General features: G+C 44.5%; 1 protein-coding gene across 1 annotated transcript; it reads left to right on the forward strand.

Moving 5' to 3' along the window:
• The first annotated feature begins 10,701 nt into the window (after positions 1-10,701).
• Positions 10,702-14,828, forward strand: LOC134487516 (pleckstrin homology-like domain family A member 2). Its single transcript, XM_063289355.1, has 2 exons — positions 10,702-11,273; positions 14,313-14,828. The coding sequence occupies exon 1, from the start codon at positions 10,802-10,804 to the stop codon at positions 11,231-11,233; it is 432 nt and encodes a 143-aa protein (XP_063145425.1). The 5' UTR covers positions 10,702-10,801; the 3' UTR covers positions 11,234-11,273; positions 14,313-14,828.
• The last annotated feature ends 10,396 nt before the right edge of the window (positions 14,829-25,224 follow it).

Here is a 25,224-nt window from a genome sequence, read left to right on the forward strand (position 1 = left end):
AAAGTTCACAGAGAGAAAACCTATCTTCTTCTTTCCTGCAATTTTACATACTTACAAAGAAGTAAACTCTACTGCACACAGAGGGACATACTTTTGTCTGGCCAGACATAGCTAGTTACTATGTTAGGATTTGAAACAACCAAAATAAGAACAAGAATCAAAAGGATGTCAAGGAAATCCTTCCCAAACTTGCAGTCAGTTTCCAATATTATTTTGCTGATTATGCTGTAGGTGATGTGACATACTTCTTCAAACAAAGCTATTTTCCACTTCCATCCTGAGCGTTTGCATTTTTTTTTAATCTCATGAACCCAGATAAAGCTCTTCAAACCCAATTAGGACTCCAGAGAATGTACTGCTGTTACTAGTCCTGCAAAAAGGTGATGCCTTCAACTGCAGCTGGTGCAGAAGTCTAAGATTTTTTTTAAGTTCAGAAATATTTGCACTGCTGATTAATTTGGTACATTTTTTGGCATTTAGGATTCCTTCTTACTCAGAAAATACCAGCATAAAAATAAAAGGAGTTATTACAGGAAAATCCCAGGAAAGAACATTCCTGAATGTATGTATGAATTCCGGAAGTGGCTATGCTGTGTCTACACACACATATAAATATACACATGTAAGGCATGGTATGTGCAAACAAATGTGCCTGCAAACCTGACATTTGTTTAGTCTCACCCTTGGCATTGCTCATGCAGCCTCTTGTTTCTTTTCTTTGCCTGGAGCTGCTGGATTTGCCAAACAGGAAATGAACTCTTCCTTTCTGTTGCTTTCCCATGGCCATTCATCCAATGCTCAGCCTTCTAGGAGAGAAGTAAACTAAAGTAACTAAAGTGATTGTCTCAAGAGCTTCTGGTATGTGTGTTCTCTGGTAGCCTTAGTTACTGAAGGTTGCCAAATGTTGACTTTTTTTTGCAAGCGATCATTAATAATCTTTGTCACTCTTCAGGCCACAATGGTTTGGGACCCTGCCTTTAGACAAACACAGTCCAAATATGAAATGGCGTTGGGCCCCACTCAAGACATAGTTGATGTCATGTTCACTGTTTCAATGTACAGTATACATCGTAACGATTCACATGCCATGGCGCTGACGCGCGTTTCTGTTGGGAGGGAGCTGCTGTGAAACCTTGTACCAAGCTCTGTATCTGTGTTCATTACAGTGGAATGTGTTTGGGTTATGTTCTCTGTTCAAGGACTTTTCCCACAGACCATCAGAAGCCGTTAGGAGCACCTGGGATTGTGAACTTGGGAAGATTCTACCGGGGGAGGGATCTCATTTGCACCGAGGGTATTTAGTTTGCATTTGGCACGCTTTTTTCATTCTCAGCTTTCTCTGTGATCCTGCATACTATTCTTTAATAAATCAGATATCGTTGAATTCCTGCTCATGAGTCTGATAGTGTTTTAGAATAGGCACTCATTACATAAAGCTGAGAATCACCAAAGTTGTACCATTAGCTCCTACCAAGATTAGTTTCTTGTGAGGGAAAATAGTTAACAATGGCCGAGTCCAAGCTCACGACCGGGGGACTTGAGGAGATGGCTAGCTTGATGCTGGAGTCTACGTCAAGAGTGGAGAACTGAGCCTCACCCCAGAACCTTCAGATTTCTGGGAGGAATCGAGCTCCAGCCCTGAGGTGGAGGAATCTGATGATGGGGGATAACCAGAGCAACCGGCACCCAGCGAATCACCCACAGAGTTGATCACCTGGGATGAAATGGGAGAACCCCAGCCAGGGGCGTCCCAGGCATCCTGGAAGTATCGGTTCCCGCTGACCCCAGACGTAGAATCTACCACGGTATCAAAAGAGAGACAGCCTAACACGCAAGGGAGGGAGGAATCTCAAACTCCTGAAAGGCTAAGAGTGGTGGAGGCCAAAATAGAATTGATGGAGTACATGTTAAGACACCTGTCTCTGTCATTGGGGGGGCAGGGGAGGCATGGAGGAGATCCCAGCTTCACGCAACCATCCCCCATCCTCCCACCTGGACCGCTGGCAGAGCAGGGCCAGAGACGGCTCCGGGATGAATCTCCACCCTGCAGGGCTCAACCACCAGTGTCCCCACCCCAAAGATGGAGAACTACTGTAACCTGGGGCCCAACCACTCAGGCAGCTGCCGATTCCGCTCCAACAGGAGTGGGGGTGAGAGACTTTTCTGTCAAGTTTGATGGGGATCCAACCAAGTTATCTTTTTTTCTAACTAATGCTAAAAGTTACTTGAGGCAGTTTGGAGCATACTTCCCTTCCGAAGAGGCTAAGATAACTGCCATTGCCACAAAGTGGAAGGGTCGAGCGGCTGACTGGTATGTTCAATTAAGTGAGTCTGACTTCCCTGAACTTGAATATTTCGAGGACTTCATGTGGGCGTTAAAGCTGCATTTTGAGGATCCTCTGGCCAAGGCAAGAGCTAAGAAAGCGCTGAAGGATCTTACCCAGGGCCAACTGTCTGTAGCTAATTATGCCCTGGAGTTTAAGGCTTTAGCTGGGAAAATCCCCGACTGGTCTCAGTCAACCTTAATAGAACGGTTTAAAGAGGGACTCAACCGGGACATCCTACAGAGTCATTGTACGAATGGATCTGTCTAGCCGGCAAGGCTGAGCACACCCAGCATACCTTCATGCAAACCAGAAGACCTGAAAACCCACCAGTCACCATGAGAGGACCCCGAAGTGCTGCGACTGCTGCCCGGCCAGGCTATAGAGCCTGGGAAGAGGAGAGAGATCTGCGCTATGCGAGGGGTCAATGCCTCCAATGCAGAAGGGAAGAGCATCAAGCAGCTGATTGCCCAAAAGCCAAGGCTGGAGATCAAGCGGGCAAGCCACCGACCAAATCGCCCCCCCCCTCGCAGCGGATGACAGCAGCCAAGGGTGCAGCTGATGCTGAGGAAGTATTCTACTTCTCGGGAGAGGCTGAAGATGACTCTAAGGAGCCAGCGGGAAACGCCAGCCACCTGCCATGAAGAGCACCTGCGGGCAGGTGGAGGAGGATGGGCGCGAAGATGCTATGGTGAGTGCTGACTGTCCCACTTTAGCAGTAAAAGTGAAATTGGGCTCCCGCACAAAAACTACAGAGGTCTGGGCTTTCCAGGTGTCTAATTCACCCTGATCTGGTTGCTGCTTTGGACCTGCCTAGCTTCCCCCTCCAGCAGCCTTTGATCTTCACACAGTTGGATGGGTCAATGGCGGGGCAGGGCCCGGCAACCCATTTCACTGGAACTGTCGCAATGCAAATGGGCAGCCACCGTGAAACTTTAAAATTCGTAGTAGTACCTATTGGCAATCCCTTGGGAATTCTGAGGATCCCCTGGTTGACCTATCGAAGTCCATATATAAACTGGGAACACAGAACTGTGACTTTTAAAGATGGGTTTTACCAAGCCCCTACAGCAGAGAGAGCTGCACATGCGGGGGTTGGAAGGGCTGTGACCGCCACACCACGCCCTATCTTGGCACATTTAGAATGCTTGCCCGATCAATACCAAGACTTTGCAGATGTTTTTGGGGAAATGGAAGCAGATCAGCTACCCCCCCCAACAGAAAACTGACTGTGCAATAGAGTTGGTTCCCAATGCTCAATTGCCCAAGCCAAAAATGTATCCAATGACTCAGAAGTAGCTTGAGGCATTACGGGACTTTATTGACAAAAATCTGTCAAGGGGGTTTGTTGAACCTGCAAATTCCCCAGTTGGGGCCCCTGTGCTATTCCAGGAAAAGAAAGATGGCATGCTTTGACTCTGTATGGACTATCGAGGGTTAAATTCCATCTCAATTTGCAACAAGTACCCTCTTCCGCTCATGAAGGACATGTTAGCTCATTTGTCTAAGGGCAAGATTTTCTCCAAGCTCGATCTTCATGAAGCCTATTTCCACATCCGCATACAAGCTGGAGATGAGTGGAAAACCGCTTTTAATTGCCCACTGGGTTCATTTCAGTACAAAGTCCTCCCTTTTGGGTTGGCAGGGGCGCCTGGAGTCTTCATGCAATTGATTAATGAAGTATTACATGATCATTTGTTTAAAGGGGTCCTGGTTTATTTAGATGATGTTCTCATTTACACTGAAACTGAGGAGGAACACGAACGCCTCCTCAAACAGGTGTTAAGCAAGCTTAGAAATGCCAAACTCTATGCCAAACTTTCCAAATGTGAGTTTCACAAAGCCCAACTTGACTATCTGGGCTATAGGGTGTCTGACAAGGGCATTGAAATGGACCCTGCAAAAATTCAGGCGATTTTAAGTTGGGAACGTCCCCGCACCCGGAGGCAATTGCAAAGTTTCCTTGGGTTCAGTAATTACTACCACCAATTTATCCAGGGGTTCGCTGAGATTGCTTTGCCCCTCACTGATTTACTCCGTACCAAGGGCTTGGGGGAGACATGCAAAGTAAAAAACCCTGGGGCAGTGCTGAATTGGATGCCTGAATGCCAGGCAGCATTTGAGAAGTTAAAAACCCTCTTCACTGCTGAGCCTATTCTACAGCACCCCGATCCTGAACGCCCCTTTGTGGTCCAAGTTGATGCTTCTGACTCCTCAGTTGGGGCTATATTGTTACAGAGAGATTCTGAAAATCACTTAAGACCCTGCGCTTATCTGTCCAGAAAATTTTCTGAAACCGAACGCCGGTGGCATGTTTGGGAAAAGGAGGCGTTTGCTGTAAAAGCCGCTTTGGAAGCCTGGCATCACCTCCTGGAAGGCGGTAAATGCCCTTTCGAGGTTTGGACCGATCACAGGAATTTGGAAGCCCTCCGCGCCCCCCAGCATCTCAGTCCTAAACAAATTCACTGGGCTCAATTTTTCAGTCACTTTAACTTCCAGTTAAAATTTATTCCAGGAAAGAAAAACTTTCTGGCTGATGCTTTGTCACGTTTACCTCAGGACCTTGACCAGGTGGCAGATGTGGTTGGGACTGTTCTCACTGAACCACAACTGGGCTTGGTTGCTGTCACTCGGAGCCAGACCCATGCACAGGCAACCCCGCCCCCAGCCCAGTCTGGGAAGTGGAAAGTGCAAGTTCCTTGTCAGTTACAGAAAGACTTTCTCCAGGCACTGAAATCTGACACTTGGTTGCTAGCTAATAGAGACAATGTTTCTTTTGAAGACGGTCTTGCTTGGGTGGAACACCGCCTTTATGTACCCAAAACTCTAAGAGCTGACATTTTACAGCTTTCCCATGATGATAAACTTGCTGGGCATTTTGGTTTTGTTAAAACATTACATTTGGTTTGTCGTCAATTCTGGTGGCCTACCTTGAGACGCGATGTAAAAGACTATGTGGCTTCCTGTCCTGTTTGTGCAATGTCCAAACGTAAAAGGGGGAAACCACAGGGGCTTCTACAGCCAGTGGCCAGCCCATCCCGTCCCTGGGACGAGATTTCTATGGATTTTATTGTGGATCTTCCTCCCAGTCAGAAGAAAACTGTCATTTGGGTTGTAAAATATTTTTTTTCCAAACAGGCACATTTCATTCCATGTGCATCCATCCCGTCCGCCCCGCAATTGGCGCGCCTATTTCTCATCCACATCTACCATCTCCACGGTAGCCCCTCCCATTTGGTCAGCGACCGTGGGACAAAATTTACTTCCCAGTTTTGGAAATCATTTTTAAAATTGATTGGCACCAAACAAGCGCTGTCCACCTCTTCCCATTCTGAGACTGACAGATCTACTGAGATTTTAAACTCCACTCTTGAAAAATTTCTTAGAGCGTACATTAACTACCATCAGGATGATTGGGTAGAGTTACTGCCTTTTGCTGAAGTGGCTTACAACAATGCTGTCCATCAAAGTACCTGGCAAACCCCTTTTCGTGTGGTTTCTGGTCATGACTTTGTTCCCATCCCTGAACTGCCACAACCCCCTTCCCAAACATGTTCTGCCTCTGACTGGGCTGTTAAGCTGGCTGATTCCTGGCTGGTAATTCAACAGGCTTTGGCTGATGTCCAGACTGCTTACAAGTTTCAAGCCGATAAGCATCGTTCCTTGCAACACAACTTCAAGATTGGGGATCAGGTGTATCTATCTATTAAATTTATCAAATCACCACAGCCCTCTAAAAAACTTGCTCCCAAGTTCATTGGTCCTTTCCCTATTGTTGGTCTTATCAATCCAGTTACTGTTAAACTGGACCTGCTTCACAATTTGAAACGCTTGCACCCTGTTTTCCATTGCACCTTGCTCAAGCCTGTCCACCACTCCTCCCGCTGGCATCCCCAACCTCCTCCTCCTGCTCCAATCATGATTGATGGCCAACAGCACTTTGAGGTCAAGGAGGTCATTGATTCTCACAAGCTTCAAGGCACCCTCCAGTATCTGGTCCGATGGAAATACTTTCCTCATCCTGAATGGGTGTCTGCTCACCACATTAATGCTCCTGATTTAGTTTGCCGTTTCCACTTGGCGTACCCTTTGAAGCCTGCTGCTTAGTGTTTTCTTTGGGGGGGGGCAGTATGTCATGTTCACTGTTTCAATGTACAGTATACATCGTAACATTTCACATGCCATGGCACTGACACACATTTCTATTGGGAGGGAGCTGCTGTGAAACCTTGTACCAAGCTCTGTATCTGTGTTCATTACAGTGGAATGTGTTTGGGTTATGTTCTCTGTTCAAGGACTTTTCCCACAGACCATCAGAAGCCGTTAGGAGCACCTGGGATTGTGAACTTGGGAAGATTCTACGGGGGGAGGGATCTCATTTGCACCGAGGGTTTTTAGTTTGCATTTGGCGTGCTTTTTTCATTCTCAGCTTTCTCTGTGATCCTGCATATTATTCTTTAATAAATCAGATATCGTTGAATTCCTGCTCATGAGTCTGATAGTGTTTTAGAATAGGCACTCATTACAGTTGAAATATTTAAACAAATGAATGGAATACAGACATTGTCCTAAATCACAATCCACAATTTACAAACCACTATGGATACATTCATACAACACATTAAGTCCAATCCAACAAACAACACTGGGTGGGTTCACCTATCATACTCAGCCATTATACTTTGTACCTATAATTTACAGTTTAGTATGTAATATGAACCCAGTCAATTGTATTGTTTTTTTTTCAGTGAACCATGGGTAAGTAGCACCTGAATGGGCAAGTGGGCGGAGTTGGCCAACTTTGGCTGGTTTCAGAAGCTAAGCAGGATGAAATTTGATCAGTCCTTGGAAGGGAGATCAGCTGGGAATTCCAAGACTACTGGCTAGACTGGAAAGTTGGAAAAATATCCCAGAAGGTGGCAAGGGCAAACCACTTCTGTAAGCCTGCCCAAAAAAATCTCCCTGAATATAGTTCTTTGCCTTCTAAGCAATGCTTAGCATATTATGTGAACATAACCATTGTGACTCAGCCCAAGTAGGAAGCACCACATTACATTTTACCTAATATTTCTCACATTTTTATTTCATCGAGATAACATCTAGATCATACTTTGGTCAAATTCAAATCTGCACTTTGAGGGTGATATTATCTTCCTCACAGAATTGCCCCAAAGCATCCTCAGAGGAAAAAGAGGTGTGATTTGGTTAACCTCACTAAGCAACCAATTAAAGGCACTTCAGGTTTCCTGGAGAAAAGAAATGGCTTCTTTCCCAGGAACATTGACATGAAAAGAGGCCTCCTTCTTTGGGGAGTAGCTGCAGTTGATTCACCAAGTGGAGGTTGGCAACAATCCTGAGGTAGGTCATCCTGTGAGACCAAAGTGAGCCGAACAGGCTGGGAGGGAAAGGAGAAGAGAGGAAAGGAGAGAAGGCTTCCCCAGTCTGATGCCTCCAGATGTGTTGGACAAGGGTCCTATCAACTACAGCCAACATGGCCGAAGACTGGCAATGCAGACTCAGAAAGTTTAAACCAGGGGAAATACCTCACCAAAAGACAGTAGAGGGACATGGAATTGAATCTTTGTACTTTATAGCTTTGTTGGGATCATCTAGGCCCCACCAAAGTACTAGGGCTTGCATTCCTGATTTGCTGCCCTCCAGATGCTTAGTCTCTTGGAACAGTCATTCCTTAATCTGAGGATCTATTTAAAAAATTGAAATGAATGATATTTACAGAGGATTCACAAATGATATTCTCATGTTAATGACATGGGGGGTGTTTATTTTCATATAGGATTCAAACAGAATGGAAATGATCTTTGCTGACTCTCAAGTATATCTAGCATTTGTAAATGAACCAAGACAGCTGAGCTAGCCCCCTGGAAGTTATATCAGCTAGTGAATTCATCATTTTTGTTGTATGGTTCTTGTCTTATTGCCTGTTACATCAGTGTCTAGCAGTTCACAAACTTGTGCTATTACTTTTTGTCATTATTTTATGATCCACTTCCACTGTTCATCATTTCTAGGACATCTGTTTTTTATTTTGTTTCTTATTTTTTTCTATAACTGATGGAATTCCAAGCACTGTGGTTTTCAAATTTTCCAGGCAGGAATGGGTGGAGGGATCCTTTAGGATAGAACCATAGCAAATTGGCTCCAAAGACAGGGGCGATGCTGATTTCCTTCATTGCTGGGCGCTCATAGTATTGTTTCACACTCAGTAGGGAGCCAGAGTCACTACAGTACCTTAATTAGCAGATAGCATATGTATTTTGTGTACAGGTAGTCCTCATTTAGCGACCACAATTGGGACTGGCAGTCACTAAGTGAAAATCACATGACCATGACCGTGCTTACGATTTTACTTTAGTTTTCCTTTGCTTCTTGATACTTCCTTCAGCTGAACTGGGGCTCTTTCTCTTTCTCTTTGAGGGCATCTTGGTATGAGGTAAATAAGCAAAAGAAAATAAGAGCAGAAAGACGCTACAAAGGTCATAAATGCGAGGACTAGTCTCTAGGTTCTTTTTTTAGCACCGTGATAACTTCAAACAGTCACTAAAGGAGGCAGTTGCTAAGCGAGGACTACTTGTATGCCTTTGCAAACGTTGTTACATTTGTATTTATACATATATGCCTAAATGTATGTGTACATTTCTACGAACGAACAATATATGCTTCCGCATATGGTGTTGGACAATAATGCCCATTTTCCCTGGCTAATGACCATGCTTTCTGGGAGTGACTTGAGTTGGACCCCTGGATTATGGTGTAATGCAAGAAGGAACTCTTCACTCTGGTTCGCATCACACCTACACAGAACTTAAAGATGGCAGCTGCAGTATCGGAGGCGTTTGCAGATCAAGTCCTGTCCCACAATGCTCAGCGTTCTCCAAGGCCAGCTAAGCTCACTCTATACCACTGTTTCTCAACCTTGGCAACTTTAAGATGTGTGGACTTCAACTCCCAGAATTCCCCAGCCCGTATGCCATGCCATGACAATCCATTTTCTTTCCTCCATCCCAATTATGTGTTTGTTAAACTGTGCTTCGCTAATAAAAACAACAATCAGGAGAACACCCTTTCCCTCTTGCATTCTGAACTCCGAATACCTCTCATACAGTAATTGCGCGTGACGGTCTCGCAAGCTGGAATTTGTTTATTCATTTAGTCGCTTCTGACTCTTCGTGACTTCATGGACCAGCCCACGCCAGAGCTTCCTGTCGGTCGTCAACACCCCCAGCTCCCCCAGGGACGAGTCCGTCACCTCTAGAATATCATCCATCCACCTTGCCCTTGGTCGGCCCCTCTTCCTTTTGCCTTCCACTCTCCCTAGCATCAGCATCTTCTCCAGGGTGTCCTGTCTTCTCATTATGTGGCCAAAGTATTTCAATTTTGTCTTTAATATCATTCCCTCAAGTGAGCAGTCTGGCTTTATTTCCTGGAGGATGGACTGGTTTGATCTTCCGGCAGTCCAAGGCACTCTCAGAATTTTCCTCCAACACCACAGTTCAAAAGCATCGATCTTCCTTCGCTCAGCCTTCCTTATGGTTCAGCTCTCGCAGCCATATGTTACTACAGGGAACACCATTGCTTTAACAATGCGGACCTTTGTTGTCAGTGTGATGTCTCTGCTCTTAACTCTTTTATCGAGATTTGTCATTGCTCTTCTCCCAAGGATTAAGCGTCTTCTGATTTCCTGACTGCAGTCAGCATCTGCAGTAATCTTCGCACCTAGAAATACAAAGTCTTTCACTGCTTCTACATTTTCTCCCTCTATTTGCCAGTTATCAATCAAGCTGGTTGTCATAATCTTGGTTTTTTTGAGGTTTAGCTGCAAGCCAGCTTTTGCACTTTCTCGCAAGCGGGAATGGGCCACCACAACTTCAGCGCCTAGAAAAGTAACCTGATTTCACTTGGCTTCAAAAGTAAAGCTTTTGCGTAAAGGCAGCTCCCGTATTTGGTTACCAGCAGTACAGTAGTCCATGCACGTAAGTGATCGAAAATCGGAGGGGCATGTATTGACTGAATTTACATTCCGTCTTTCCTCAAATTATCGTTCCTCCGTTTAGCGCGACCAGCGCAAACCTCACGGCATCCCCAGAACTGCGTTCCGTTTCATTTTAAACACTTTACCGGCCGCCTCACTGGCCCAAATCTCCCCAAGGGGGCGCGATCCGTAGAGCGGATTGAAGAACGCGGACGGAGAACGGGAGGAGGAGGAGCCCCGCCTGGCACCAGGGAATCGGGCGACAGCGTGGGAGGAGAGGCTCACAGCAAGGTGGAGTCGCCGGCCAAGATTCCACAAGGCCATAAACGGAGCTCTGCGCCCACGCCCGGCGCAGTAGCACGGCGCCTAGTATCGGCTTCTGACCGAGCGGGCGAGCCGGCGTCGTTCTCGCGTGGCACAGCCGGGTGGTGCGGCGGCGGCAGCGGCAGCGAGAGCGGGCCGTGAGCGTCGGGCAGGCGTCGGCAGAATGAAAGGGCCGCCGGGCGGCTCGGCGTCGGAGGTGATCCGCGAGGGCGAGCTGGAGAAGCGCAGCGACAGCCTCTTCCAGCTGTGGAAGAAGAAGCAGGTGGTGCTGAGCAAGGAGAGCCTTTGCCTCTTCTCGCCCGAGGGCGGCGGCGGCGGCGGCAAGGCCCGCGCCAAGGAGCTGCGCTTCGGCTCCATCCAGAAGGTGGACTGCGTGGAGCGCACCGGCAAGTACGTCTACTTCACCATCGTCACCACGGACCGCAAGGAGATCGACTTTCGGTGCCCGGGCGAGAGCTGCTGGAACGCCTCCATCACCCTGGCGCTCATCGACTTCCAGAACAAGCGCGCCATCCAGGACTTCAAGAGCCGGCAGGAGGCCGTCGAGCAGGCGGCGGCGGGCAGTCGCGACAGGCGCCTGGCTCGGGCGCCCTGAGCCCCGCGCCCGGGCAGTCGCGCGAGCCAGCCTGGCTAAGGTGAGACGATGCAGATAGTTCCCGAGGGCTGCGGATGAGCGCCCGGAAAAGATTCCTCTTTAAGAGGTTGGCGACGTTTTCGATGAACCCTCTTAAATTTTGCCCCGGCTCCCTTATGTTGTTTTTCTTTCCCTCAAGAAGATTGGATGTTCGGGTTACTTAACTAGGCAGGGAAGGAACCTAAATGAAAGGGCACGTTTGCAAAAGGGGCTTCTCCTGGCTGGCTTCTTGCCTTAGGCCACTGTTTCTCAACGTTGGCGACTTTAAGATGGGTGGACTTCAACTCCCAGAGCTCCCCACCCAGCAGAGCTTGAAGTCCACGCATCTTAAAGTCGCCAGGTTGAGAAACGCTACCATGCCAGAATGGACATTATCGTCAAAGCCAGCTGCAGGACTGACCTGTTTGCCAAGTGAATTGGGCTACTCTCTGCGTAGGGTGTAGTACAACGTGCTAGGTAAACCATGGTTAACAAATCACAGTGGCTGTATTCACATAAGGTGCTAAGCCATACAAAACCATTATGTGAGTACTGGCCTGGTTCACACAGCAAGCTGAGATAAACTGACTATATCTGTGAGCAAGATGGCCCTGAATTTTAGACTTTTCTTCTTCAAAGAGGAGCTAGGAAACAACATCATTTGCCTTCTCAGCAAATATAAGACGATCAATGCATTTAAAAAGCGAATTATTTCAGGGGTGAAGATAGAATTTCAGATTGATTTGGTTAATATGTTTAGTTTTGGCTTCACCATTGACATTTGTAAACCATGGTTTAGTATGACAGGCAAACTTAACTTAAAATTGAGAATCCATGCTGCAGAACCACATAAATGTGTGTTTTTTTTTCTCTCAAAGTAGTGGTCCTGGGAGGAATTATGCTTAACCTTCTGCCTGCTGCTTTTTGAATAATGATCTTGCAGAGTGCAACCTTATAGCCCACTGTTGTAATGGCTGTTACTGCTCTCCCCTTCCCTTTTGAAACTAGCATTTCCACCATGCCCAAGCGAGTTCTTGCCATGTTCTAACAAACATGAAAATGTGCAAATGCGGTCTTCTTGAACTGGACGTGCTTCCAATTTTTCAAGATTACTGTACCTAAAATTCCCAGTCAACATAGTGAGGCCTCTGCATTGCTTCAGATTTGAAGACAAAAAAGTGCTTTGGAGTACACATTGGCAACTTTCCAAACCAACTGTATCTTTTCCTGGGATTTCCCGGTTGCTATCAAGGCTGCGTGGTTCCAGGAAAAGACGCTGCCGCTTTAAGCAGTTGTTAATGGGTGCACAGCCTTAGTCTGAACACATTTAAAGGTCACCTGGATAGGACGTTCTTTGCTAATACAAGGGAAGCAGGATGAAAATGGCAGTGCTCAGACTACAAGCAGCCGTTGAATTAGCACTGACTTCTTCAGGCAATGCTCTCTCTCTCTCTCTCTCTCTCTCTCTCTCTCTCTCTCTCTCTCCCTCTCCCTCTCCCTCTCCCTCTCCCTCTCCCTCTCCCTCTCCCTCTCCCCCTCTCCCCCTCTCCCCCTCTCCCCCTCTCCCTCTCCCTCTCCCCCTCCCCCTCCCCCTCCCCCTCCCTCTCTCCCTCCCTCCCTCCCTCCCTCCCTCTCCCTCTCTCTCAGATTAACTAGAATTATGGGCAACACATACGACATCTAGTTCTAGTGATGCATTATTGATCTGCAAAATGAAGTCATCAATGCTACAACTAGAGCCTTTGCTAGGAGGCAGTGATCTGTAGCAGCAGCCAGAAATGCAATAGATATATACCAGCCTTAAATCAACAACAGAGCATCCTTTTCCCAACCTCGCAACCAGTCAACTGTGCTAGTGGGGGATTCAGTGATATGAATTAGGGCCCATAACCACCAAGGAATTATGAGCTAGTATCACTGTTCTTGTAATGTGGGATGCAGGAAAATTCAAAAATCCTATTAATGTTAGTGATATACTTCTGGCTTAGCATATTTTGAGGAGATTTTGTTAGAACATAGTTAAATTAAAATGGAGGTGCATGAAGGAAGAGGCAGTTCTTCCAGCTGCAAACATTCAAGCAATGTTATAGGCTCTTTGATCAAAAATCCATAGGAATGCAAGTGTGAAGTGGTAAGGCTTCACAGAGAACATAACACTTACTTCTAAAATGTTAAGTTTATTCAGTTCTAAGATGCTTATTAAAGACTAGTTGAACATTGTGAGACAAATGTCTTAGCAAACATCCTTAGGGTTGCAAGCTCTTTTGGATATCCCTCTAGTATATACGTTAATAATTTATTGCTGAAAGCTTGTTGTGTCTTTGGATATCTTTGAATGCTGCCTGCCCTGTCATTTGAGAAGCCTGTGGAAGTTCAGGTGCTGTGCAGCAGGTGTGTCACAGAGTTTCATCAATTTCAAGGACTGCCTTCTCCAGTCAGATGCCTTCCAGATGTCCTGAGACCATAGCCCTCCTCCCCCAATTCCCAGCTTTGGTTTTTATGCCTTGGTCAATCTAGTGCCAACACAACTGGAGCACACCAGATTGGAGAAAAGCACTCTGGTGTTTGCAGATGTGAAGTCTCTCAGTCAGGAACGGAGAATCTCTAAGCTGCAGGCCAAATTTGACTAGTAAAAGCCATCAGTCAGAACTTTAGAGACCCAATCCCTAAGGACGTTTCCACCACTTCATGATGCTTAGAAAATAGCCCTTCCTCACTGTATAAGCGAGGCAAGCATTTGGGTGGGAATAATGGGATGGCTACATTTGTGTTTGTCTGTGGTTTTCCCATTGATGGTAAGCAACTTTTGGTCTCTCATCATAAAAGTAACTGCTCTTTTACTGATACTATTTTTAAAAGGGATAATTGTGCCATGTCATCTTAACCCAAAATAAATTGAGAAGGAAGCCTCATACACAACCTCTTCTGAAATTAACAAAATACAGTAGTGTGTGATGTGTGTATTGTATTTTGGAGGAAAAAGAAGATTAATTTGTCCATTTTGTTGAGGAATATTTATCTTCTACTTCATTGATTTTTTCCCTTTTTTCCCTGTCTCTAGACCATGACCCTGGAACACAAACAAGATTAAATAACTTGGATTGTGATTTGATTGCACTGGTGCAGGAAATCAATGAAGAAAAGCAAAGAAGGAGAACGGAAGTTGCTAGATTTCTTCAGATCAAATGAAGCTGCTGAATTGAACAGCTGAGCTTTCACTGAAAGGCATTTGCAAACCAAAGACCCCTTCAAAAACCAAAGTTTGGTTGACGAAGCAAGAGGCCCAGCTTACAAACTGCTATTTCCTTTTCTATTTATAAGATGGAAAGACAATTCTGCACCATTTGGTGGGGGAAAATAGTTTAAGTTATTTGTAGTAGCTATATTTTATATTTTTGATTAATGTTTTTAATATTGCCTTTTGTGTTCATATGTCCATACCAAGTAAACAATGTTCATTTTATCTTCATACCAAAATGAATCTCATGGGCCTTGTAATGCTCAGAATATTCTGACTTCTGATTTTGGAGTAGTCTGATAAATGCAGTATCTTACAGGCATCAGACCTCTGAGAAATATTGTCATGTCTGGCTGAGGTTTTTTTTAAACAGCAGCAAAAAAAAAAAGGTGTGATTGTGAACAACTAATGGTGGCTCGTTGATGGCTGAACAAAATTTCACTCTAGGTTCAAGGTATAGCAGAGCACCTGAGAAGCCTTTAATCTATAGACCCTTTGGGTACAGCCATTCACAACCCCTTCCGAACTTTCCACACATCGTTTTTCTCTGATGTTAAAAAGAGGCTGGTAGGAAGAGAAAATGATGTCCAATAATTCACTCAGAGATTGGAACTAGGGAGGAATTCTGACTAATCTGAAGTCTCCCATACTGGCCTCTGTTTTTTAGCCTAACCGTTAGGGAGTATAAAAAATGATTCTACATATAGAAATGTCCATCTCTCTGCTTTCATAAGGTGGTCTAGCTTAAAATTCACCTACCATATATTGGAGAGAAATTAAGTCACATTAATTTCAGTGGAACCTATTTCCAAGTAGAAGTTTTTGCATTGTGTTCTTGTTTCTTAGGATTGTAGAACATAAAGGTTGGAATGGACATGGGAGACTATATAGTTCAATCCCCTGCCCAGTGCAGGAATCCACTAGTACAGCTTTCCCCAAAGAAGGCTATTTGGAATATTTCCAGCAAAGGAGAGCCCAACACTTCCTAAGGCAGTTGGTTTCTCTTGTTGAACATTGTGGAATGTTCCATTCATCCATTATTAAACAGCTGGCAAGGCTTTTTTTTCTGATGTCCTACTGAATTTTACTTCATTGACATTTTACCCATTGTTTCTTGTCCCATCTTCTCTTGATCTTGACATCATATTTCAGTTAGTGCAGCCTAGGACTCAGTTTGCCTTTTTTGCAGTGGCATCTCATTGTTACTCATGTTCAGCTTGTGATCCATCAAGGCACCCAGATCCTTTGTATATGTACAGATACACAGTATGGTTCTTTTATCCTATACTATCTGTTAAGGTGTTTGCTATTCCCCACAACTTGGTGTCCCCAAAATTGATCTTATTTTATAATTCCTCATTAAGTCACTTATAAATATATTGTTGAACACAGAATCTAGGATGGGGCCCTGTAGCATGCCATTTGACACATCTAGGTCAATGAAGAACTGTTGTACATTCATTGGATAGGACTCTCCTTTTGCATGGATGTTCATCATGCAGGTTAACACTGATAGGGGATGTAGTCTAGCAGATCTGGACTTCACAAAGTTCAGGAAAGCTTGGTTAAATGTTATTTTATGATACAAGGCCTGAGGATATAAGATGAAACAAGAAGATAGATTAAAAGACTGGAAGGGAGGTGGTTCCCCCCCCCCCTTCTAGTTTTTTCTTACTAGTTATCCTTGCACAGGCAGCTTAAATACAGCAGTTCCCTAGTAATTAACACTTTGTCACTCAGGGAATGGGAAGAGGAAGCTTATTTTAGCAGGACAATATGCACTTCTAGTATACCAGCCTCTGGAATTATGAGAAACCAGCAGATAGGCACAAATACAGTGATACAACATCATTTGTCAGTTGAAATGAACCAAAGACCCAAACCCCAAAAAGTGTTTCTGAATCTGATGCCATGAATTACCATCAACTTCAGCCATCTTAAATTCCAGATTGTTCATTCTGCTGAGGGAGCCCTAATAGAAGCTGAAGCTTAAATATTTACACACAATGCAAAAGCAAGCATTCTGATGCTTGCAAAAATTGAAGGCAATTGAAAAAGAGGCCAACATAAGACAAGGTGGCTAGATATTATCACTGATGACGAAAGTAGGAGCTTAGAAGAACCCAAAGAAGAAATTACTGACATTCCAGCAAACCATCGTCCATCAGATCACAAAGAATCAAAGCTGACTAACACTGAACAAAGCCAAAAGTAACCAACAACCCTAATACTGCCTGAAGGGAATAGAAACTGTAGCCCAATATATGTAAAAGGCTTTGTTTGGGAAAACTGCCTTGGATATTTCATCCACTGACCAAGCCTAACCTTAACCCTAGCCCTGATTGAGCATTGGTCCATGGATGACCACAAGCACTTACCTTCCACCTGATACCTGAATATGGAGGGGGGGAGGAGAAACGTAACCATGCTTCCAGTGATACTCTATGAAGCAATTGGGTGATGTCTTTTAGAAGCCTTTCCATAATTTAAGACCCTCTTTGCTAAGCCGAAATAGTCCTGTTGGTGTTAGCTTCCTGTGGAAGTGCCCTCACACCCCCACAATGGTGGCATAATATTATGTGACACACATCATGGTTTTTTAAAAAAAATAATTTGGAACAGCAGTGAAAGCCCTCCCTTCCTCACGCACTAACCCACTTGGAGAAGACAGTGAATTAAAATTACCTCTAATTAGCAACACCCAGTCAGCGTATTGCTCTGTAGTGTAACTTCCTCAGTGCATCACCCTGGCTTTCGAGGTACAGTCAGAATGGTGTCTGGCTAGCGTCAGCAATCCTGACGAATTATGTGGTGCACAACTGAACAATACTCCAGTAAGACCCTGCCAAAGGCCTCCAGGCCAGCCTTTCTCTGTCACTGCAGCCTGCCCCTGGCAATAGAGAAGGAAGCTCTGGTCTCCTTTATCAAAGCCCATTTGAGAGGAAGCTTTGATAAGTTCCAGATGCCATCACAATTCCCCCTCCCTCCCTCTTCGTTCTGGAGCTGCAGGCATATAATCCATCCTACCCAGAGGCCGAAGAGCACCCTGTTCACAGCTCTGTAGCCTTGCTAGCTTAACATTTTGACTAGTTCATAGAAATAATGTCTTCATTAGAATGTTTCTGGGGAGGGAGGCAGGAGGCAAGAAAGTTGGTAACTTTGTACTTTTCCATGAGTGTTATTCTGAAAAGCCCAATAACACTGAATGTTTTAATGAATCAGAAGAAATTTACTTGAGGAAACTGTCAAGGAACAGATTATAGATGATTCTGATGAGCAGAAACCCAGGGTTTACTGGTGATTGGTTAATATCAGGTCAAGTTACTTGTCTGTTCAAGGTAAAGGTAAAATCATGACGACTCCACCAGTGCATCTCTCTTTCTTGGCAACATTATGGATGTGTTTGCCATTTCTTTCTTCCTGGAAGCTTTTGACTTCCCAGTCTAGCATAAAACTTGATATCACCTGGCAGTCTCCCATCCAATTGTTAAACAGATCTGGCCCTGCTTAGCTTTCAAGACCAGAGGGTTTAGTCAAGTACTGCTACCTCCTGAATCGCTAATCTGTTTTGAGCACTGAAGGCTTTGTCAGTGTGATTTGTTATTTATGTGGATTTTTTTATCGCCACCTTTATTTCATTTCATTTATTTTATTTTATTTTTGTCCTGCCTTTATTATTTTGTTCCAGGAGCTTAAGGCAGTGCACATAGCATTCCCTCTTCCACATTTTTCCCATAACGCTGCTGAGATAGGATAGGCCGAGAGATAATGACTGGCCCAAAGGCACCCAGTGATCTCTCATGGATGACAGTGGACTAGAACCTGTGGTCTCTGCTTGTGGTCCAGCACCTTGACCATACATCACACTGGTCCTCTTTGGCTCAACTACGATAACTTTTTCTATTCCCATAAAATCAGTTGTTGAGCATCAGTGTAGCTCAGCCAAACCTAAGCTGGGATACTCCAGCTGTGTTGATTATAACTATTAATAATCTGCTTGGATCTTGGTGTGGCTTGTCTGTCTCAATTATGGCTTCTTCCAAAAACAATAAATTGCACAGTAGAATCCAGCGCAGCATAACTGGGCAACCTACAGCCCTCCATATGATACTGAATCCCAACTTGTGGGAGCATAAGGACTGCTGAGAATTTTAATTCAGCCACATTTGGAGGACCAGATGATGCTTATCCTCAGGATTTTTTTTTTTTTAATTGCATCAGCTTAGTTGAATCCAACCTCACTCTGCCAAAGTTAGGCCTAATAGGGATCATTTGGGTGAAGCTGGGAACCCAAACACACTAGCACAGGACTTCCTGCCGAGTTGCTTCTTTATTTAGCATTGCAGAATCACACGCTCAAGGAAGGACTGTCTTTCCGTACTTGTTTATTATTTATTAACACAGCTTTAAAATACTCCTCAACCTTGTAGTTACCAAAGTACTGTACAAATGAGATGAGAATAAAGCATAAAGTAATTAAAACAGGAAAACCACACTACCATGATAAAAAGAGGAAAACCACGGAGTGAGCAGACAAAAATCAAATGACTAAAATACCTGGGAAGGTTTGGCACAAACATCATAAAAATTGCCACACTGGCATTTCCAGGGGGAAGATTTTCCATAGCTGGAGGCCCAAAGCTGAGATGGCTTCATTCTCTTTATGACACTAAAACTGGCAGGAGTGGTACAACTCTTGACTAAAGAGGAGGGGCCTTTGCAACCTTTGGGCCCCAAAGCATTTAGGGCTTTAAAACACAAGCACCAGTTGTATCTGATCCCTGCTGCAAGACTATTTTATGCACAAACGTGGAAAGACTCTGAAACACCCAGCACTGAGGAATAGTTGGTGAAGATGATGGAACTAGCAGAGATGGCAAAACTGACTTGTCTGATTAGGGAAAGGACAATAACCTCATTTATTAGTGATTGTAAACTCCTTGTGGACTTTTTGCTGAAGAAAGAAAAAAATGAACTTGTAGGTCTTACAGTTAGAAAGAGTAAACTATGGAAAGAAGGAAATTATGATGTAACCTTGGAGATAGAGGGTAAAATATAAATGCATTTATAACTACTGTTAAGAAAATCAGAAGCCACTTCTTTATAATCTTTTCTTCTCTTTCTCTTATTTTCTTTCTTGTCTATTCATTATTTTTCTTTATTTTCTTTATTTCTTCTCCAAAATTTGTACTGTTTTTATCTTGTTAAACATTTCTTTAATAAAAATTATCTATCTATCATCTATCTATCTATCTATCTATCTTTGCATTGAGATTGGATGCAAATAGTCAGAACATGCAACTTAGAATCAGTGTAGTGTCTTGAGCTATGTGACCATAGCATGGATATAGGATTCCAGATCAGCAGAGAAGAAAGACCTTGGGCTAGTCCTAATGAGGTCTTTCAGGAAACAGCTCAGCTTGAAAGAGACATGAACAGCCTTCTCCATAATTAAAAGGGAATGCATACACCATTGCAGACTACTGTGGTAGATGTATTATTGGATCTCTTTAGATAGCCATAACTCCTGCATTATAAACACAGGAATGTTCAGTGATGCCCTTGCCGGGCAGTGAAATATCACTGGGTCAGTTACATGAAGATTTATCTTATCATACACTAACATTCTGGGTCTCTCTCTCTCTCTTCAATTTCATTTTCTATTTTTCAGTATGTTTGGAATCTATTCAGCTTTATTCACATGTCTTCACATAGCCTGGCCCTAAATTCTGCTTAGGTAAGAAACCGAGTACAGGTAAGCTTAATAGATTCACTAAGCAAGTATAAATTGTGGATTTTGTTTTTTCTTTGCAACCAAGGGCTACAAAAATCCTAAATGTCACAATCGAGACTACCGTATTGGATGTCAAGCTGACTGTGAAAACTCTGAATCATACCAGATAGCTTCATGCCACTAGCATTTTTTTTCCAATTAAGTCTTTCATTCCCCCAAACTAAAACTGTGACATGGAATCTATCATGTACATTTACATAGAGTTCATCTAGTATCTATTGGTGGAATCCTATGCATGTCTATTCAAAATGGCTCTCACTTCCAGGAAGAATGTCATAGAGTTGCAGGCTAAACTACTGAAAGTATGCCAAGCCCACTGCACAGGCGATTGAAACTGAAAGAGATCTTGGCATTGAGAAATACAAAAAGATAGAGCCCCTTGGTAGTTCTGTAATTAGGAGAGTGGATCATTTGATTCTACTGCAGTTCTGCTGATCCCAGATACTACTCTCTGGGAGTCAGGTGGCATATACATTTAATAAATTATGGTTGGTCGCACTATCAGTCAGATGTTTAGACTGGATTTGGCATTTTTGCCCACCTATCAAGTCCTTCCCAAGGACCTGGGACAGGCAGATGTTGTTTAATAATATTAAAAGTATCATCGCAGGATGTAAGCTGTTCCAAGTCAAGCTGCCTTTTGCAATTGACTGATGGTGATTTTGTCAATGCCGATGGTGTTCAAGTGGTGCTCCAGATATTTTGGAATTGCACCCAAGGTGCCTATGACTATTGGTACTACCTTTGTCACAGTCACTCTGCTTCTATTTGCAGGTCTTTATACTGTATTTTGTGATTTTCTCCAGTTCTTTCTTTTCTCTTCTGCTGTCTCCAGGTATTGCAATGTCCACTGGCCAGACTTTTTTGTCTTTCTGTTCAACAATTGTTAAGTCTGGGGTTGTGTGGCAGATGCTTGTCTGTTTGAATTCTATAATAATAATAATAATAATAATAATTATTATTATTATTATTATTATTATTATTATTATTAGGCTTGGCAGATATGAGCTCCTCAGGTAGGTTCTACTTTGTTCTCAGTTAATTTGTGTTCAGTAAGCTTTGTTGAAACTTTGGGACGCAGCATTCTTCTTATGCAACACAAAGGCATTTTAAACTCTTTGACTCACATGCCATAATTTGCCATTCACTTTTTCCATTTTATGTACACTTCCTTCAGCTACCATGGGAGAAACCACTCCCTCACCCATATTCCCTGGATGGTGACCCAGCCTGTCCTGAGATTTGGCTCAGTTATAACTCATGATTCATTCTTCTAGCACATCCCAACCTCATTTTTTCATCAACTCTCTCTGCCCTGCCCCTTGCAATGAAACTAACAAGACTGGGGACAGGCTTGCCAGTTTCACAAACAATATCAGGGATAGCTTTGACGGTGTGGTCGGTGAGCTAGAGCCAGACATCCTGAAGAGTGAGGTTGAGTGGGCCTTAAGAAGCATTGCTAATAACAAGGCAACAGGAGACGACGGCATCCCAGCTGAACTGTTCAAAATCTTGCAAGATGATGCTGTCAAGGTAATGCATGCTATATGCCAGCAAATTTGGAAAACACAAGAATGGCCATCAGACTGGAAAAAATCAACTTATATCCCCATACCGAAAAAGGGAAACACTAAAGAATGTTCAAACTATCGAACAGTGGCACTCATTTCACATGCCAGTAAGGTAATGCTCAAGATCCTGCAAGGTAGACTTCAGCAGTTCATGGAGCGAGAATTGCCAGATGTACAAGCTGGGTTTAGAAAAGGCAGAGGAACTAGAGACCAAATTGCCAATATCCGCTGGATAATGGAAAAAGCCAGGGAGTTTCAGAAAAACATCTATTTCTGTTTTATTGACTATTCTAAAGCCTTTGACTGTGTGGACCATAACAAATTGTGGCAAGTTCTTAGCGGTATGGGGATACCAAGTCATCTTGTCTGCCTCCTGAAGAATCTGTATAACGACCAAGTAGCAACAGTAAGAACAGACCACGGAACAACAGACTGGTTTAAGATTGGGAAAGGAGTACGGCAGGGCTGTATACTCTCACCCTACCTATTCAACTTGTATGCAGAACACATCATGCGACAAGCTGGCCTTGAGGAATCCAAGGCTGGAGTTAAAATCTCTGGAAGAAACATTAACAATCTCAGATATGCAGATGATACCACTTTGATGGCTGAAAGCGAAGAGGAACTGAGGAGCCTTATGATGAAGGTGAAAGAAGAAAGTGCAAAAGCTGGTTTGCAGCTAAACCTCAAAAAAACCAAGATTATGGCAACCAGCTTGATTGATAACTGGCAAATAGAGGGAGAAAATGTAGAAGCAGTGAAAGACTTTGTATTCCTAGGTGCAAAGATTACTGCAGATGCTGACTGCAGTCAGGAAATCAGAAGACGCTTAATCCTTGGAAGAAGAGCAATGACAAATCTCGATAAAATAGTTAAGAGCAGAGACATCACACTGACAACAAAGGCCCGCATAGTTAAAGCAATGGTGTTCCCTGTAGTAACATATGGCTGCGAGAGCTGGACCATAAGGAAGGCTGAGCGAAGGAAGATCGATGCTTTTGAACTGTGGTGTTGGAGGAAAATTCTGAGAGTGCCTTGGACTGCAAGAAGATCCAACCAGTCCATCCTCCAGGAAATAAAGCCAGACTGCTCACTTGAGGGAATGATATTAAAGGCAAAACTGAAATACTTTGGCCACATCATGAGAAGACAGGACACCCTGGAGAAGATGCTGATGCTAGGGAGAGTGGAAGGCAAAAGGAAGAGGGGTCGACCAAGGGCAAGATGGATGGATGATATTCTAGAGGTGACGGACTCATCCCTGGGGGAGCTGGGGGTGTTGACGACCGACAGGAAGCTCTGGCGTGGGCTGGTCCATGAAGTCACGAAGAGTCGGAAGCGACTAAACGAATAAACAACACACACTAAGAAAAAGCAGAGCAAAAAAGCTATAGTGTGCCCTGGAAGGAACTTGCCTCTTTGGAGCTGAAAAACTGGATAGAAGCAAAGTTAAAATTACATTGCTGCTTTCCCTTTATGTTTTTCACCAACAATGATAGACCTATGTGAAATTATCTAGCCTTGGATGGGGAGTTCCTGGAGAGAAGTTGGATCACATATTTGCCTGCTCCTAATTTAGAGTCTACACCACTAGCATTTATTTATTCATTTATATGCACACGGGTGCACACGCGCACACACAATTATACAAAAGCAACTTTGGAGATTTACTAGAAGAATTGAGGTGATGGTGATCTTAAGGTTTTCTCCAGGACGCATTCTCCTCTACAAATCATACATATATATCTTCATGGCTTCTTTCATCACAAGGTTCAGTTCATGGATGGATACACTTTTTGGCTGCTGCAAAGGGGACAGTCACAGTGTCATGTTCATCGTTTCGATGTGCCTGGTACATCGTAACGGTTTGCATGCCAGAGCACTGACGCGCGTTCCTAGCTGGGAGGGAGCTGCTGAGAAACCTTGCACCGAGCGCTCTATCTCTGTGCGCTAAGCAGGAATGTGTTTGGGTTATCTTTTTGTGTCAAGGTCTTTTTGCCCGTTGATCAGCAGAACTCGTTAGGAGCACCTGGGAATGTGAATTTGAGATGACTGAAGGGGGGGGGACTCTGTTTGTAACGGGCTATTTAGTTTGATTTTAGGCGCGCTTTTCTCATTCTCAGCTTTCTTTGTGTTTGCACTCTATCCTTAATAAAATCAGAACTTAAACTTTGTTTTTGAGTCTGAGCAATTTATTGGGAAAGGCATTCATTACATAAAGCTGAGAATCACTTTAAAATATCTCACTAGTCTCTACCAAGAAATTTTCTTGTGAAAGAAGAAGTTAGTGATGGCAGAATCGAAACAGGAGTCCACGGGGTTCGGAGAGGCAACTAGACAGCTCCTCGAGTCGGCATTCCCAAGCCGGGATCCGAGCCCCCTCCCTTCTCACCTCGCCCGCTACCCGGGGGATTCCAGCTCCAGCCCGGAGTTGGGTGGATCAGTGGAAGGGGGAGAAATGGAACAACCCGTAACAACTGGCTCCCCTCCTCCGGAGATGATGTGGGATACTATGGGGGAACCCCGACCAGGGACGTCTCACACGTCTTGGAGACTCCGTTACCCCCTGACTCCTGAAGTGGAGTCTATGACAGTGGCGGCGGGACGACAGCCTGAGGCTCTGCGACAGGGAGAAGCTGTCACGCCCGAAAGGATAAGGGTGATAGAGGCGAAGCTGGAATCAATAGAATACATGTTGAAATCAATTTCTTTGGCAATGGGTGGCCAGGTGAGAGGCGATGGGAGTCCAGGTCCCAATCAACCATACCCCGTCCCCCCTTCCCCACCGCAGATGCCGTGAGGCCGCAGACGGCCGCAGGACACATCCCCGCCACAGAGGGGTCCGCCGTCAGTGTCCTGGGGGGCACCTGCTCGTCCCGCGGCCGGACCCGCGCCAGCCAGAGGGGCTGCGAAGGACTTTTCCATTAAGTTTGATGGCGACCCTACCAAGTTATCCTTCTTCCTCACCAATGCCACGAGCTACATGGAACAATTCGAACATTGCTTCGTGTCGGAAAAGGCTAAAATCACGGCAGTGGCCACGAAGCTTAAGGGCAGGGCAGCTGACTGGTATGTGCAGTTAACTGAGGCAAAAGCCCCTGAACTTGGCTCTTTTAATGATTTTTTGACCGCCTTAAGGTGATATTTTGAAGATCCGCTTGCTAAGGCTAGAGCCAAGGAGGCTCTGAAAGATCTCGTTCAGGGCCACAAGTCAGTTGCCGACTATGCCCTAGAGTTTAAAGTCTTGGTGGGAAAAGTGCTCGAGTGGTCTCAAGCGAATTTAGTGGACAGATTTAAAGATGGGCTCAATCGAGACATTCTGAAGTGGGTGCTGGGCAGAGATGACCCAGAATTGCTACATGATTGGATC

This window comes from Candoia aspera, chromosome 1 (assembly GCF_035149785.1).
Source record: "Candoia aspera isolate rCanAsp1 chromosome 1, rCanAsp1.hap2, whole genome shotgun sequence".
NCBI lineage: Eukaryota > Metazoa > Chordata > Lepidosauria > Squamata > Boidae > Candoia > Candoia aspera.

Excerpts from the sequence above, each read along its gene's own strand:
- LOC134487516 (XM_063289355.1), top strand. The coding sequence starts at position 10,802 with ATGAAAGGGCCGCCGGGCGGCTCGGCGTCGGAGGTGATCCGCGAGGGC.